We start from the raw sequence: 17,845 nt of genomic DNA, 5'->3' as shown, positions 1-17,845 counted from the left end.
TTATTGTGTGGTTAATTCATAACTAAACAGATCTGCAATGCAGAGGAGAGCAGATACAAGTTTGAAGAGGTGGGAGGTTGAAGTGATATGGAGGAACTCACCATTTTCACATGCATAGGTCTATCAAACAAAAACTGCCCATTGAACATAGCTGTTGGTTTGGTCAAGGAAAACCAGTTGACTATAAAATTATACTTGAACACACATTTTTAATAATCTTAGAGTCAGACTACCTCTAATACTTTAATCAACATCTTTACTATTTTACTTATTTTAGTCTCTTCCATATACTCAAAGAAAAATCTTGAAGTCTTTGCTTTATAGTTTTACTTTATAAATAAAATATAATCTTGTAAGTCAACCACTGGGGGAAAACTTCATTTAAAGCAACTGCATTAACGCACAATGGATTACATCAACTGTCGACAGCGGATATACATACAGTTCATTGTGGCAGGAAGAGAAAGTAGAAGAGTTCATACCAGGCTTACATAATATGGCTAATTCAAGTTTTAAGAGTGACTTTAGTACTTGGACATAGTAAAGGTTTTATATGCTGGAGACTAAAGTCTAATACACATTTCCAAGCCAGGCAACTTTAAATTCCATGACCCCCACAAAACAGTATCAAGCTCTTCAACCGTATTAGATAGCACTAAAGTGTAAATCAGGATACAAATTGCTTGAACTGCTTCAATTGCTTGTTCAAAAGTGACTGTGCCCATTCCTCTGCTCTTGCCATCTTTGTCTTCTTTAATATCTGCCCGTTTTACAGTTCCAGCTATGCTGAACACCTCCTTTAGCTTCTTCCAACCAACTTTGAAGTCAAGCTTAACATAAAATTACATAAAGTTACATACCTAATAAACCCCTCTCCCCATTTATAAATAATACAAACAAATCTTTTCTCAACTCTAAAAACTATAAAGAACTATACTTCTTGGTAGATGGTACATCAACGACAGTATTCAAATAAAAACATCTTAAGTTGTTTAAAATCAATCAAGCTTCACCCAACGTTGTTCCTTATCCTTAATTTTTTTTTTTAAATTTCCAAAACAGCCTCTTATCTGCTCAATCCTGTTTTGTACATGTGAAACTTGCTCATCTATTTTTACTGAGAGAAATTCAGATTTTTGAAAGTACTGTTGATATCCCTGACTTTCAAAAGCTTAGAACAAATGACAAACCAACTACAATGTGCACATTCACAAATATCAAATATCAAAGCTAAAGAAAGAAATCCATTTACCAATATGAACAAAAGTCCCATATAATGAAAGTAAACATGTTCAAGAACTGCATAGGTATTTGTAAATTCCACAGTTCACTTTTAAAGAATACTAAATACTCATATTTACACTTTAACCTTATATATATGTGTGTATATATATATATATATAGACTTAAACTGGGTTTGAGTTCCAATAATTACTGTTTCACTTACTTTCATTAAAAATCAGCAAAATGTTCTCTAAACCTACAACCCATTCATCTAATTTAATAACCTCATGATTAGAACTGAATATCTGAATGACAAAATTTTAGACTAAAGCTTAAACTTACATTAGCAACAAAAATTGTGGAACCAAGTCTACCAGCCTGCAAATTACTGATAACCTCAGGAGGAATGTTTGGATTATTGAGAATGGAAGGTGGTAAATTCATCAACCCCGATCCCATATCGGGTACATGTCCTCCTGGAAATGATCCTCCTGTTCGTTGCAATGCCCTACGAGCATTTTCTCCATCAGGATCCTATAACACACATTGAATGTTAAATACCACTAGATACATCAGTAAATCTGTATCATTAAAATAACAACTTCAAATTCTACAGTAGCTATCCCAACTGGCTCAAATTATTGGCCCTCTTGAAGAGTGAGCTTTTTTCTTATCCAGAGAATTCAGTCCCATAAAAACCTGTGGACAGACAAAAGATTTCAGTCTCCAGGGGTGTCAATTAAATACCCGTTTCCAATCACTAAAGTCACTTAAGAACTTGAAATTAGTTTAATTCTGCCCTTATACTAGGGTACAAATACATGACACATATGCATAAATATATATAACTCAAAGAGGAACAAAATACTGTACTTACTGTGACTCTTTTCTTGCTAAAATGCAGTAATGGTGAATTCTCACCACTGGATGCCCAAGGCAATGCCAAATCAGACTAATTCAAAGCTTTTCAACAGTGGAACAGACTGTTACAAAACCCAGGAATATTGGGGTAAAGGGGAACTATTATAATGTGTAAGTTTCATTCCTAAACAAAATACAATTACCCACTTTCCAACCTTTTTCCTTTCTCAACAATGATTGTGATCTGACAATGGATTATGATCTGAGATGAAGGGGAGGATAAAGAAAGGCTAAGTGTCCAAGCAAATAATGATATTAAAAACTGCTTTTTTTTAAGTTCATTAACTGTATAAGAGAAATATTCTACCTTTAAACAAAATAAAAATAGTGAGTTTAAATGTATTTCTCACTTATCTCACCAGGTGGAATGCAAAACACACACAAAAAAACACATAAACACACTGATAGACTATCATCTGCAATACCAAATAACAATGATAAAGGTAAACATCAACTCTATATTGCTAGTCTCAGTCTGGGAATATTAATAAAAAGAAAGTTGGATGACCTTAATAAATTCTCTAGGAAGGCTGGGAGAATAGAAGGTGAAAAACTAAATGCAGGGGCACCTAGATGGCTCAGTCGGTTAAGCGGCCGACTTCGGCTCAGGTCATGATCTCGCGGTCGGTGAATTCAAGCCCCGCGTCGGGCTCTGTGCTGACAGCTCAGAGCCTGGAGCCTGTTTCAGATTCTGTCTCCCTCTCTCTGACCCTCCCCTGTTCATGCTCTGTCTCTCCCTGTCTCAAAAATAAATAAAACGTTAAAAAAAAAATTAAAAAAAAAAAAAACTAAATGCAATTAATAAAGGTATAGTAGCTTCCAAAGTATTTTTTCACCATGAAGAAATAAAGAGAAATAAAGAAATAAATGTTTTGAAAAATGCTGCAAAATTTTTAAGTTAGTAAATAATAAATGTTTCAGGTCTAACTAAAGCTTCAAAAACTTGCACAAATCGAAAATTTATGATAGTGGTTACCTATGGGGAGAAGGAGGGGTAGGGGAGGTGCTTCATAAAATATTGAGATACACTGTTGTCCTTAACATCTTAGTATGTTTTGTCTTTTTATATTTTTGACATATATATAAACATATATACACACAAAAATACATATACACATATGCATAATAAAATATAAAACATATATAAACACAATTTATCTAAAACAAAGTAGCCACTATGTAACATGGTTTTTATTCCTCTTTTCCCCTTGGAGGACAGCCTGCCAGTCACTACCTATTATTGCTATTAGAGGGCCTATTAAATTTTATAACTGCTCCTAACACCATTTAATATAATGAAAAAATAAAATTCTAATATCTGGTAAGGAATATTGGAAATATATTTTTTCTTAGACTCTCACTAGTAGTTTTAGCACTGAGCCCAGTCATCCATTTGTAAATCAGATATTCCCAGGAAAGGGACCTTTGGTAATAATAATCCATAAAGTTAACTGAATAAAGAATACTTCATCATTTAGCTAGGCCAAACTCAGTTATTTTTCCCTCTTAAAAAAATTTAAAAATGGAAGTATCCTACATCAATTTGGATCACATAACTCTATTCTAGGGTCTCTAAAATATTACTGAGGATACAGGAAGTGCTAAAACTTAAAAGAACACAAACAACATAGGCTTGTCCTTTAGCATAAAAACCACCATGCAAATGGCTGGCACAGAGTACAAGGCTAAACTTTCTCTACTTCCCAGTCAAAATCAAGGAAGGAAGGAAGGAAGGAAGGAAGGAAGGAAGGAAGGAAGGAAGGAAGGAAGGAAGGAAGGAAGGGAGGAAGGAGTGAGGGAGGGAGAGGAAAGGGAAAGGGAAAAGGAAAGGGAAGAGAGAGGAAGGGAGGGAGGGAGGGAGGGAGGGAGGGAGGAAGGAAGGAAGGAAGGAAGGAAGGAAGGAAGGAAGGAAGGAAGGAGGAAGGAGTGAGGGAGGGAGAGGAAAGGGAAAGGGAAAAGGAAAGGGAAGAGAGAGGAAGGGAGGGAGGGAGGGAGGGAGGAAGGAAGGAAGGAAGGAAGGAAGGAAGGAAGGAAGGAAGGAAGGAAGGAAGGAAGAAGGACGGACGGACAAACCTCCAGGCTCAAACAGAATTAGAGGAGTTCAAAAGCTGACTCCAATAAAGGGATTTGGAATACTTGTATTTGTTGGTAGCATGGGCTTTAATTTTAAGCTATTATCACCTCATAGTCAGAATCAAGAGACCAACAACCAGGAATATTCCTACCTTGGACTGGAATAACAACAAGCAATTATTATTACAGCTAACATTTCTTATGTAGTTATATAATATTTTGAGCACTGTGCTAAGTGCTTTATATAATAACATCACAATTATAGTTAGTAGCTAACATTTATTAAATGTTTTACATATACTAACTGAAACCTTATAAAACTATCAGCTTCTAATATCATTCTCACTTTAGTGATAAACAAAGAAATAGAGAGTGATTAAAGTTAGGTAATTTTTTTAAGTAATTAAAGGTAAGTAATTTGCCCTGAGTCACCCAGATTATCTGATGCCAGAGCTTGAATTCTCTACCATGTTATCTCATTTAATACTCATAAAAACTCTATTAGGTAAGTACTACCATTTGTACTATTATAATTACTGAGGTTTAGAGAATAAGTAACCTGCCTAGTCACAGAGCTAGAAAGTGAGCTGGGACTCTTATCATTACTCAACCAAATTAAACTGTGACTGACAGTAATGCTCTACTACCAAAGACTTGCAACCTTGCTGGTAGAGACTCTTCAGGGTCCTAAAGTACATCCTCAATCACTTCTAACACAGACTTTAGCAAAAATATATACGTAACTGGTCCATGATCAAACGATTCAGGTAAGATTAAAAATATGAACTAAAGGAAGAAATGAAAATGACTGCTATTCAAGCTAATCATTACCAAGGTCAATTACACTTAAGTGTACACAGTTTTTTAAGGATCTTCCGATTATTCTTTTGTCAATGTATTATACTACTGTTCCATACAAAGGGAACATACCCACTTTAGGGGTTTCCAAGTTCCAGTTACAAATTTCACTGACAGATTCACAAGTTTTCTTAAATTTTAATCTGGCATAGTTTCAGGGTAATTTTAACTAAAAGTGAGTATCAATTTTATTCAAATCCATAAGGTATTTGCATTATTAAGCACCCTTTACTATCAACTACAAGAATATCTAATTCTCAAGTTAACACAATCTAAAAACTGAAAATGTCTATACCAAATAAAGTCAATACATAAACCTTGCCATCTTTAAATATCTGCATTTTTTAAATCATGCACCTCTACTTATAACAACCTGGAACAAATCAAATACATAGGAAAACTGCTTAAAAGCAAACAGGAAACCATGCACAAGCAAAATTATTTTCAATTATATAATGCTTTAATAAGCATCTAGGCTTTAAAAAAAAAAGGAGTAGCCAGAGAAATACATCCCCCAAGATGAAAATCCAAAGAAAACATGTCTTTATATCCAAAAGTTTAAATTATTCCAAATATAAGAAATCTTACCTCTTTAATATTCAGGGGTCTTCCACTAAGATCATATTTGTTCATAGTTTCTAGTGCTTTCTTTACGAATTCTTCATCTTTGAATTCAACAACACTTAATGGGGAAAAAATTTATAGGAAATGTTTATATACTAAATTTTCTTTTTCTTAATCAGAAGTTTAAATTTGACTTAAGAAACTTAAAAAAAATTCTTACCCACAACCCTATATCCAGGAAGATTTGTCAATATATGCAAAAGAAGAAAAGTTTTAGATCAGTAGACGAAGTTAATGGTAAACTCTAATATTTAAGTCATGAAAAGCAATTGATAATACAATCACTTTTTATCTTTTACACTTCTAGAACATAATAGCAAGTGACCACAAATCTTCTGTCAATGTTTAAATCGATCTATTTAAAGGCAGTAGCATCTAGCATTTAACAAGCTTGGAACACATATTTACTTTTAGAGGACTCTTCTTTAGGTTAAGACTAAATAAGGTATTTTCACAAATTCAATCAAAAGTAACTCAAGGAAATTGAAGGTTTCCATAAAACACTTCTTCCATTGTTACGACTATTTTCAAAAGATGTATTATGCACAAATTGTTTTTAATGTATATCTTTCAATTTTATTAAGGTAAAAATAGGAAATAATCTCATTTTTAATTAATTTCTCTACTAGAGAAAACTGGCTGCACACAATTTAACAGCATCCAGTTTAAGTATATAAAATAATCACTTATGCTAAAGAAACAAACCTATACATTTTTAAAATAATTGTCATTACTGTTCGAAGTGCCATTTGAATGTGATGACAAAGTTTTTCTCATGCACCAACTGGTTTTTGCAATAGAATTGAACACTGTTAAAGCTTTCCATTGTATTCCTCAGTGTATTGCTTTCTTGTTGCTAAAAATCAAAACCTACTATCAACCAATTCCTTCTATGTCAATTTAATCATCAATGTCATTCATACCAATTGGTCAGAGCACTGCCTCTTATGTAGTCTTGCAGGCTACCAAATTAAGTTCTTCAATGTAAATTTCAAACATACATTCTGAATTAACACCTTTAAGCTATGGGGTTGTCAGAGAACTCTTAGGGAATATTATCAATGCAGTAACTTTTAGAATATCCTTGAAGACATCAAAACACAACAAAAAAAATCCTATAGTAAAATCTCTTGGCTAAGAAGAAGCATTACCTTAAAGCATTAGAAAAGTGAATGCCCTTTATGAACATTTACAAACCCATCCCTTCCAGGCAGCTAGTTTGGTTTGAATAAATGTCAGACTTGCTAGTATAAAGCCTCAAATCTTGCATAATAAAGTAAAACAAAATGAAACTTAAGTTTCCAAAAACTGGTACAAATATTATACAAAAAAGTAAACTGCTGAGGAACTTTTAAACCTCAAGCAGATTATGGCCCACAGCACTTACCCTTGATTTTCCTTCCGCATCCTTAAAGAGCTCCACGTATGTAACCTCACCGACTACATAAGACATACAAAAGGAAGATACCAAGAAACAATACATTTAAACACCAATATCTTGCTTTACTGCACACCTGTGCACAACTCTACAGAAAAGCACCTATTATTCACCAACAATCAAAACCAGACCAACATACCTCCTATCAATGGCTATGTAAATTTAACTAATTTTCTGAAATGTACATCATCCACATTCTCTAAAAAAGCTAACAACCATATTAACCTAATTCATACTACAGATCATATTTTGGCCAGCATGATATAGTTGGTGAACAAATGCACATATACATACAAATGGTCCCTTAACCTATCATATTAAAAACATCAACATTAACACTTTTCAAATAACTTTGGTCGCCTACACACAACAGCTGTTTTAAGGTGACTTTCTACCTGAATGTCTTCAATCATGTTTGCCATCAGTAAACTAAATTTACAAGTCATGCTTCACAGCAAGCCACACACTTTCTAAATAAAGTCAATGAATAAAACCAATCAAATAGTTGTCACCTTACAACAGATACACCAATGCAAGGTTTTTTTTATTTATTAGAAGAGATCAGCCTCAAAGCCAAGTACATAGTTTGCAGGACTGTTGAAACTCAATTTTTCAAGAGATAACAAAACTAACTTTTACAAGATCAAATATTAAAATTATTTTTCCCCAAAACCAACCATATATATAAAATGAAGGTTTTCAAGTTATTCTAAAAACAAAACTGCAACAGCAGTAACGCAATTTTAATATAGAACTGCAGAGACAGCATCATGGCATTCATGACAATGCAAACAAAATGAACTCCACAGCCAGATTCCAGAATCCACCAAGATAATAACAAAACAGCTTTTGGAAAAAAATAATCAGACCTTATTATTCATACTTTAACACGCTAATGTATTGCTTAACTAATGCAATAGTCCTTTAAAAATCTATAAAAACTTCAACTAGACAAAGCAATCACTTTAACAAAATTCTTGGTGGCATGCATATGCTGGCTCACTACTATACCACTAAAATGGGAAAAAAAAAAAAACTTCATTTATCCGTATGACTTTGTAATGAAATTGTTGTCAAGTGAGAGAAGAGGAAAAGATTAATTCATGTGTCAAGAAATAAACAAAAATCAATTTTTTGAGTCTGTGTGGTTCAGAGGAATAAAAAAGTTTGCTTAGTTCCTTCCCCTTCTATATGAAGATAAGCCAACAGTGGGTTTATCAGGAATGGTTACCTTTTTCTCTCATTAGATCTTTAATAGCTTGCCATTTCATATCATATGGGATGTTGCTAATGAAAACTCTGTTTCGATTTGGACCCTTCTTTTCTCCAGTGCCTGAATTCTTATCTTTTGAATAAGGATGAAATCTATTGGCCTTCTTATTTCCTGAAGATTTTTCTTTTAATTCAGATTTATCTTCTTTGACTGATTCATCATTTTCCCTATGAATTAAAAACAAAACAAGAAGAAAATCTGTCATGTTTCTAATAATGGAAGCCTACATTACATAAATATTGCATATTTATCACTTCACTTCTCAAAACTCTCCACCAAGTTAGACCTGGAGAGTCAGCTTGCTTGCTTTGAAATTACCCAATGCCATTTCAGAGCAAGAATTTGGGTATATTACCAAACTTCTCATAAAGTTTGCTTAAAAACATAACTAAAATACATAGTTATATTATGGTATCTATACATGCATACACGCTCATATGACTCTCATAATTTTTTCTATTCCCAACTTTGATCAGGATAATTAATTAGTAAGGTATTCTAATATGTTCATACTCAACACTTTCTGTGTATTAACCTATAAACTAAGATAGGGTATTTCATAGAATCATATAATTTTTACTAGTAGTTATCACCTACACGATGGGATGGAACAGAGGTAGGAAGCAGTACTTAAAAGACAACACGAATCAAAATTTTATAAATCAACTTTTTAATGAGACCCTAACTGGAAAAACATTTAATTTGTAAGACTGTAATCACAATGCGACGATCTGATGCTACCCACCAACCATCCATAACATAAAAGTATATACTTAAAGTAAATCCTATAGATAAAAATTTGGGTATATATCTTAAAAATGCAACTTATTTATCAAAAGGAATCTTCTTTTACAGAAGAAATAATAGGTTTTAAATCACTAATTATTCTAGTGAATCTAAAACTATTTAATTAATACTTTAATTTAAAGCAATTTTCCACAATCACATACTAATAAAAATCTCTGGAAATGACATTCAGAAATCCAAAATTTTTAAAGCTTCCTGGGTTTTTCCAACAACCAACCAGGTTTCATAATCCAGGTGCTCACTTATCTTCTAACCCAACCAACTGTGGGACTCTATACACTGTAGTGCTCCACACACATGTCTTATTGTAGTCATCTGTTCCATGTGATATTGATATTTTTAGACACTACCTTTCTGAGCAGGTAACAACACAACCATAAATATAGGATGTAAAAAACTCTGTAAGAACGAAAACTATCTGCATTGGTATGAGCAGCACCTAGCATGGTGACTGCACACAACATGTTGCTCAATAAATACTAATTTTTGAATGAACAGTCAATTAAGAACCCATGCTCATCTGGGCACAGATGGTGTTGCCGTCTGCCAGAAAAACTGCTAAAATCAAGGAAGAACCATTAGAGCCAAACTTGCTTTGCCACCTTTTCAGACCTTGACAGGGACACCTTTACAATCGAACATCTTCCCTCATCAGAAATGGCACAGCCTAGAGTAAGTCTTCACAACTGCCCCAGCTCCAGCAAGTACCTACCTGTCTGAACAGTGTGCGACTTTTGAAAATGGCAGCAAGCGGCCAAAAGGTACAGAGGCCTTTACTCTGGTTCTAAGTACAGTAGATACAAGAACAAACTCTTCCTTTTAAGCACCCAGAGAATGTATGTACACAGTAGACTGTATTCTATGAATGTTTGTAAAATAACTGTCTCTGTTTAGGTAAGCAGACATCTATATAGTCTCTAGCTAAGTATGCCTTCTCCTACCTATTTTCTTCCTGAATGAAACCAACTGTGAAAAATGCACAGAGTTCTGAATTACAATGTTCTTCTATTCTTATATGAATAGAAGATGCTTATATGTAAGCATTTGCTTAAAACAATCTGATAATTCCACTGAAAGCAATGATATTAATGTAGGAAACCCTCTCCAAAATATTTATTCCAAGTATGACCAGAGAGAGCAATTTCTTCAACTTTTCCTCACTTAGTGGCATATTAAAGATATTACTACACTGCTCATCTATAGTGCATAAATTATCTGTGGAAGGCAGACCAGTTTAATGGCTAGAGGTATGGTCTGATTATTGAGAAACAAACAATTTAATATTCAATTCTTAAACTCTTTTTATGTCATAAATACACTATGGAATGGACAGTTAAGATACAGGTGAAAACTCTTAGGGAAATGATGCTACATAATATCAAATATTGGCACTATATCCATAATTCCCTGTAATAATGCTCAAACTATTCACTTAAACCACCCCCTTTAATGTACTTGAAATAAAGACTGTGACTATCTTAAGTCACAAAAATGTTATCTACTCTTAAGATGGAATTATGCCCACTGAAGTTATAAATTTCTGAAAAATCAATATTCAACATCAAATAAGAAAACATAATTTTAAAACGTGGTTTTAAAAACATGCTATAGTATGAAATCTAAAATTAAGCCCAGTTCCATTCTTACTCCTAATACAATAAAAAATACTACTCTACTTCAAACACTTCAGCTTGCTTCGATGCTTAATATTTTACACAACACTTTATACCCTAATGTAACTTTCAATTTCCATATACTCCAAGATGTTAATCACACAGAAAATAAGAGTTATAACAATACTGCTATTTTTCCTCCTGTTCACTTAAGAAAAGGATAGCTAGTATACCATTTTGGCATAAAGGAAAGACTAAACCTAAGGAAACATCTTTAATTTCTTGTCAAAAGATGTGAACATGCCCATGAAATTCTCTGTGTATAAGTTTCACAATCATAAAAGTTCACTTCTGCATTTCTTAAACAAATATTTACTGGGCCTTTATAAACATAAGGCCTTGGGGATACAAAGATGAATAAGACATAGTGGTCTCTATACTCAGTGACTATGGATTAACCTCAGCAAAAGTCATTTCAACCTTGGTAAGTGGCACTCTGTTCTCTTCTAAGCAATACATATTTTAAGGCAATATTTGGTAATTTTTATAACCTCTGTGAATTCTTACCCTTAAAAATGTATGGTAGTCAAGGGTTATGTGTTAGATTGTTAACTACTCCAGTTGGTTCACAGGGTCAAAAAAAGGTTGTTGGCTTGATACAGGTAAATGTTCCTAGTTTTTCAGTATGAATGACCGACCCATGCTGGACCATTATATGGTTCTTATGGAACTGACAGTACAAGAAACCCTTGAGAGTAGATTTGCTTCTTTATTCAACTTGGGAAAACAGGAAGGTCTGAGAGATATTAACTATAAACAATATTAAAAGAATCTTCATTTGTATATTCTACTAGCATTTCTTAATTTCTTTACTTAATATTTTCCTTTTCCTCACTTTGAAGTGAAAGAGATTCTTTTCCTACCTCTGTCCTCTTGTCTAGCTAACCCACAATGAGACTTTAAAAGGGATTAGAGACTTTTAGATCTGGGAGGTTTACATGCCAGCTTTATCTGTATGGACACTATTATACTAATCACACCCAAGTATAGTAGGGCTTCTCTCTGTAATACAAGACTGTGGTTTTTGTTTAGGAGAAAAGGGTGGCAAGCCCACATTTAGAGATAAACAAAAAGCACCAATTTTATCATTCCAATGCCTTCTATTAGAATTTATGAGGCCAAATCCCTGAGAGCCCATATTTTGGCATGCATGGTAGAAAGTGCTCCCTTTCCAGATGCTCAGTTACTGAGGTGCACCATTCTGCACCTAGGAACAAATTCCACCAAGGTCGAATCTCCTACACCTGCACCTCTATTCTGCCTGGAAGATGCAACCTATCCTATTCAAACCCAAGTGAGAGGAAGAGTGTCATAACTGAGCTGGGAGAGCTATCTTATCTGCGACCAATTCCTACACAAACTAGTCCAGGTCTTACCGTACTGCTTCAAACATTCTTATACAAAAGAAAAGAAAAATTCTCTTTTCTATTTTAGTTTGACCATATGTTCACTGCTTTCAGCAGAAGGAAAAGGATGTTTTCAGCAAATTATTAACATACTTTCAACTTCAAGTTTAAAAAGCTGGGCACATGCAAAAGAATGCCTGATTCGTATCCCCCTATATAACAAGAACAATGGGGAGCATAACAGTTCCTTATAACTAAAAATTATTATGGATTTGAGTCAACTACATTCTTTCTAGACACTGATGACAGGGGCAATCTTAAAAGCGTCAGGCTTTCTTCAATCAAAAACAAATCTTATTTTACCATTTTACCAAAATTAAGAACAAGCCATCACACAAGGAGTTCTTAAAAAATAACCTGCAAGGCTTACAAACATTTGAGAGGGATGTGGGGGACCAAGGAACCACGCACATTTCCCTTTCTGAATAACCTCTTACCAATTCAAGGGTAACACAATGGATTTAGGCTCACAGCACATTATTAAACTTCCTCTGTGGCGTGTATATATATATTCAGAAATTAACACATGTTTAGAAAGCAACAACAAACACTGAACTTATAAAGCTCAGAATGAGGCCGGGAGATCGGGGACTATTCCTTTTAAATACGTTCTCGGTAGTTAAGAGGAAATGTCCGATGATGTCATCCCTAGTTACTCCCTAGTGATGAACACTAACTACTGTACTGGGCTTTAAAAGGGGGACCATTTTCCTCCAGACAGTGGCGGCCGCCGTGCTTTGCTCAAAGGTTCTCCAGCTGGAAGTCTGGGAAGAAGGAGTGACCCGGCTGGAAACAGGGGAGGGGCGTCGGCCCCCCGGCTGGAAACAGGGGAGGGGCGTCGGCCCCCCGGCTCGCACCCCGGCTCCCGGGCCAGGGCGGGAGGGAAGGGCCTGGGAGCGGCCCTACTTGCACCTGTTCCTCCCGCCGCCTACGGCCCGGGAGCAGTTATCCCCCACCGAGGCCCAGGCCGGCTTCGGCCCCCCTCCGAGGCCAACTCCCCGCCCCCCACCTCGTCCCGGTCCCCGGAGGAAAAGACAATACATTTTAACGCCATTGGAGCTGCTGCTGTGCTGCGGCGGCTGCTTCTCTGGCTCCGGCGGGTGCGGTTCTCGCCGCGGCTCGCCCGGCTGCTCCACTGGCTGCTGATGCGGACTGTCGTCGCCAGCGGCCCCGAGCACCTCGGGCTTGTCGGCGTCCGCCATCCCGCTGCCGCTGCCTCCGCCTCCGCCACGGCCGCCTGCGCTGAGGGGCTCCGAGCACTACAATGGCGGCGGCCGGGAAAGCGGTAACGGATCCCGATTTGAAAAGGCCCCGAGCGCTCAGTTGCCCGGATCTCGCGAGAACCGGTCGAGGCTGGGAGACTGGGAGAGGGTGTGAGCCGCGTGTGGGGGGTGGGAGTGGAGGGGTAGGGGGGAGGGATGGGGTGGCGGGTCAGGGCCGCCATTGCCGCAGTCAGCCCTGCTTCAGACCAGGGAGGGCCTAACTTGTCCAGAAGCCCCTGGTGGGGCTGTGTTCTGACCACCAGCCCGCCTATCGATTGGCACCCAATGGGGTCTTCGCTTACAAAAGTCGGATCTGAGTGCTGGAAATCCCTAGAGCTCTGAAACCCAGACTATTCAGTTCATTCCTTGTAGGGGCAGTTTAAATGAGAGAAGCACACACCACTTTGCATCTTTAAAGACGTCTGCAAATCTTCAGACTCGCCTTAGAAATCCTTTGAATAATGCAAATAAATCACTTGCCACTTAAATGCCTAGGCACCCCGTGGACATTCAATAAATAGTTATTGATGACAGGTTGCAATTCACCAAAATGAATACCTTTGAATTTCTTTCAATTCTGGTCGTTTTTAAGAAAGAGGATTTCCTGTGGAATTCAGCTATCGGCATATAAAAAGAAGACAAGTTTTTTAATTCTCTGGATAGCAACCCCTGAGGAGAATCTATAGTTTTTGTTTTGTTTTGTTTTGTTTTGTTTTTTTCAGAAGAAAGCTTCTACTAGACTGGCTGATCATGGACATTTTGGTTTGGAGTTGTGTTTATGTTGGTGAAAATTATATTTGAAGCAGTTATAGGCTCTCAAATTTAATTGCTGTATGGAGTTTTAAAATATAGTCCTAGATTTTTCCCCCTAAATATAAAAAAGTAACCCATTAAACTTAATTCCTAACTCTTGAATACTGTAATAGTATTTCACATTGAAATAGCCTTTTTCAGCTGAAAGACCTTCCCAAATGTTTCTTTTCATAAAGAAGCAAGCCTGTATGGTTTACATGCTTTGCAGAATATCACATACACATTAGTGGTAAAGTGGTAGCTAGAAACTAATACTCAAGTAATACATAATTTCCTCATCCCCCCTCCCCCCGTTCTTTGACATTTTAATTATGTAAGTTTCTGCCCTCAACCAAAAAATACCTTGGAACATCTGATCCTATACCAGAAGAGTTGAGCTACTTCATCAAACGTACACACATAAAAATCAGAACAGTTTTGCTCATGAGGAGCACACCTGGAAAATACTGCTGTTTAGGGTACTACTGACATCGTTTAACAAACACAACACACGCTGTTGTAGTTACTGCATGAATTATTTCTCCTTGGTCAATCCCAAAACTTAGCATTTGGAATAGCAGAAAGGCAGTGGATTTTGACACAGAAAACCTGGGTTAGGACCTCAGTTCTGCCACTTTCTGCCTATAACTCCTTGGGCAAGTCACTTAACTTCTCAATCTTTCCGTAATAAATAAGGACGATAATACCTACTTTACAGGATTAAGGTGAGAATTAAAAGAAAGCACTTTATGTAGGGCAAAGTGCTATATGAATATAAAGTAGCATTATAATTCCCTATCTCTCCAGGCTGAGCAGGGTTTTAGTCAAAGAGAAGTCAGGTGATTTTCCCATAGAACTGAATTATAAGCACTTTCAAAACATCCATTATCCTCTGTTATTCTTTTGCTATAGTTGAATTTAATGATGAAAATTTAATCCTGCTGCCCCTAAGACAGTATTTTCTTGCAAAATCTTTCAATAGATTCAATTTAATATTTTTTAAGAGACCTTCATGCTTAACACAGAGTAGTAGGCACATGAGGAATATGAAAATGAGTATGGTACTGTTGGGAGACAACATTCATAAAAAGCACTATTTGAGTGCTGTAATTGAGATAAATGTGAAGCATAATTAAAAATGTATTTATAAAACAAAAGACTGGACTGCATGCTGTAGTGTGCTAATTAAAATATTTCATTAAAATATTTTTATTGATCACTGAGCTTGTTGGCACCTCTTAAAATGTTGTGCCATGCCTAAGAAAAATGCTTCCCTCACTGTAACTTAGTCCTGGTCCTAATAAATGGAACAAGGGCAAAGGTTATTCCTATAGGAGGATTGCTGAGCATTTCATAGAAGAGCTGGGTCTTAAAAGATGGAGAGAATTGGGGCAGCTTCTAAAGAGAAAATTATTGATACTACTCCATTGGACTGCTCTATAGATGTTTTCTTCCTCTCTTGCTATAAATATACTTACCTTAGCTAAATCGGTGGGAAAAAAGTTATTAACATTCTATTGCTACAATATATTTCTGTATTTTCCTTCCTTCCACTGTTTTTTTTTGAAGTTTATGTACACATGCTGAGAAATTCTTTAGTAATGTTTTTATCTTCTCAAAATTCCCACTGCAAATGCTATCATTTATAATTGTACAAAATGAATTACTGGTACAACTTCCTATAAATACTTAGTTTTCTTTCTTACAAACTGGAGTGTGTATGTGTGAGAGAGACAGAGAGAGAGAGAGAGAGAGAGGAGATTTAAAGAGACCATTATACATACCTGGAAATTTAACCCTAGAACTCTAAAATATTTTCAACCAATACTTTAATGTCATATAGGAATTGTGTTCACCTGCTAGTAACAGAGATTAAAAATAATAGTGTCTTAAACAAAATAAAAGTTTCTACTTTATTAAGTAAAAATAGTGCAAAAGTAGGCACCCTAGAACAGGTATAGTCATCATGGGCTCAAGTTTCTTCTAAATCTTTCACCAAACTAATGTGTGGCTTCTATTCTTAATGTCTTTCTATGGCCCAAGATAGCTACTGGAGATCTAGGCACCTGTCCTCAGTAGAAGCCAGAAGCAGTCCAGGAAAGAGGCATCCAGAATCTCAAACAACATTTTGACTTATAGGTCAAAATTTAGTAATATGACACACTCAGCTATAGGGGAGGCTGGCAAATAATTTCTCAGTTTGGCTCACTGCGCAGAGTTCTGCTACCAAAGAAGAGAATGGAGTGGCAACTTGGATATGATCATCCTTTTAATTTGTCTTTAAGAATTGAAGGCAAAGACCAACAACAATATGAAGTCAACCAGAAAGTACAGTATGATTGTTAAGTCAGTTTACTTGGCTTTGTAAAATTAAATGGCTGGATTTAGAGCCACTAATTTTCCAAACCTTAAAGAACTGAAACTCCAAAAGGAATTTATGACTTTAAAAAATACTATGGGTTATATCTGAGATCCATATATAGTTCCCTTTTTCATCATGTAAGTTAATTCTATGATAAAAAAAAGTGGATTTCAGTTATTGTCATTAGAAAAAGTATGGGAAAAAAGTATAGATTTATTCTGACAATGACCTACTATTCTCTCTCTCTCTCTCTCTCTCTCCCCCCCCCCCCCGTCACTCCCTCCTTCTATTGCTTTGCTTAATTTAGGAGTCTAATTTTTCACATTTAGCATTCTAAAAATACATCCTGAGGAAAGGTCTCTACCCACCAAATGAATCTTAGAATTAAGGCAATTATGTGAATAATCCAGGCAGAAATCCCACTTTCACCTCAATTATTCAAATAACTCAGATAATACAATGGGTTTTGCTTGAATTCCTTAAATAACTGTTCCATTTTTCAACTTTTACAAAGCCGGGGTCATCACCCAATAACAGATTTAATTTTTATTTTTATTTATTTATTTTTTTTAATTTTTTTTTAACGTTTATTTTTGAGACAGATAGAGACAGAGCATGAAGGGGGTGGGGGGGGGGGGGGGCGCAGAGAGAGAGGGAGACACAGAATCCGAAGCAGGCTCCAGGCTCCGAGCTGTCAGCCCAGAGCCTGACGCAGGGCTCGAACTCACGGACTGCGAGATCGTGACCTGAGTTGAAGTCGGACGCTTAACCGACTGAGCCACCCAGGCGCCCCTAATTTTAATTTTTATAAACAATATTTGGAGATTTTTTTCTTTGAAGACTAAAGACTCCTATAATTCCTAGACATTTACTTGTCTCAATTTTTATTCACTAATTTCTTAACTTAAATAACCCTGCCTTTTCCTCAATCTCACCCTAGTAACTCCATTAAAAGGTGGATCAGAAGAGCCAATCTAATGTCTCTACCCTGCTTCCCTTCCTATAGGCATAGTTGCTCCTCCTCTTAAATAACTCCATGAAATGGGCTTCCTTTGTCCAAAGAAATGGGTATTCTGTGGTAATATTTTTAATCATTTTAGACTTAGTCCTAATCTAAAGAGTGTTAATGAAA

General features: G+C 36.0%; 1 protein-coding gene across 2 annotated transcripts in view; it reads right to left on the bottom strand.

The window, feature by feature from the left end:
• MYEF2 (myelin expression factor 2) overlaps nt 1-13,620 on the bottom strand; it is a 39,661-nt gene extending 26,041 nt beyond the window's left edge. For both annotated transcript variants that reach the window (XM_058737835.1, XM_058737836.1), the window contains exons 1-8: nt 13,339-13,620; nt 8,370-8,578; nt 7,088-7,140; nt 5,861-5,868; nt 5,665-5,758; nt 1,567-1,758; nt 677-830; nt 102-151 (exon numbers count right to left, since the gene is read on the bottom strand). In XM_058737835.1, coding sequence (XP_058593818.1) covers nt 102-151; nt 677-830; nt 1,567-1,758; nt 5,665-5,758; nt 5,861-5,868; nt 7,088-7,140; nt 8,370-8,578; nt 13,339-13,499 — 921 coding nt within the window. In that variant the 5' untranslated portion in view covers nt 13,500-13,620. The remainder of the gene's footprint in view (nt 1-101; nt 152-676; nt 831-1,566; nt 1,759-5,664; nt 5,759-5,860; nt 5,869-7,087; nt 7,141-8,369; nt 8,579-13,338) is intronic.
• Between the last annotated feature and the right edge of the window lie 4,225 nt (nt 13,621-17,845).

Source organism: Neofelis nebulosa, chromosome 7 (assembly GCF_028018385.1).
Source record: "Neofelis nebulosa isolate mNeoNeb1 chromosome 7, mNeoNeb1.pri, whole genome shotgun sequence".
NCBI classification, from domain to species: domain Eukaryota; kingdom Metazoa; phylum Chordata; class Mammalia; order Carnivora; family Felidae; genus Neofelis; species Neofelis nebulosa.
Note: the sequence above shows the minus strand (reverse complement) of the source record. Positions and strands in the feature narration are given on the sequence as shown.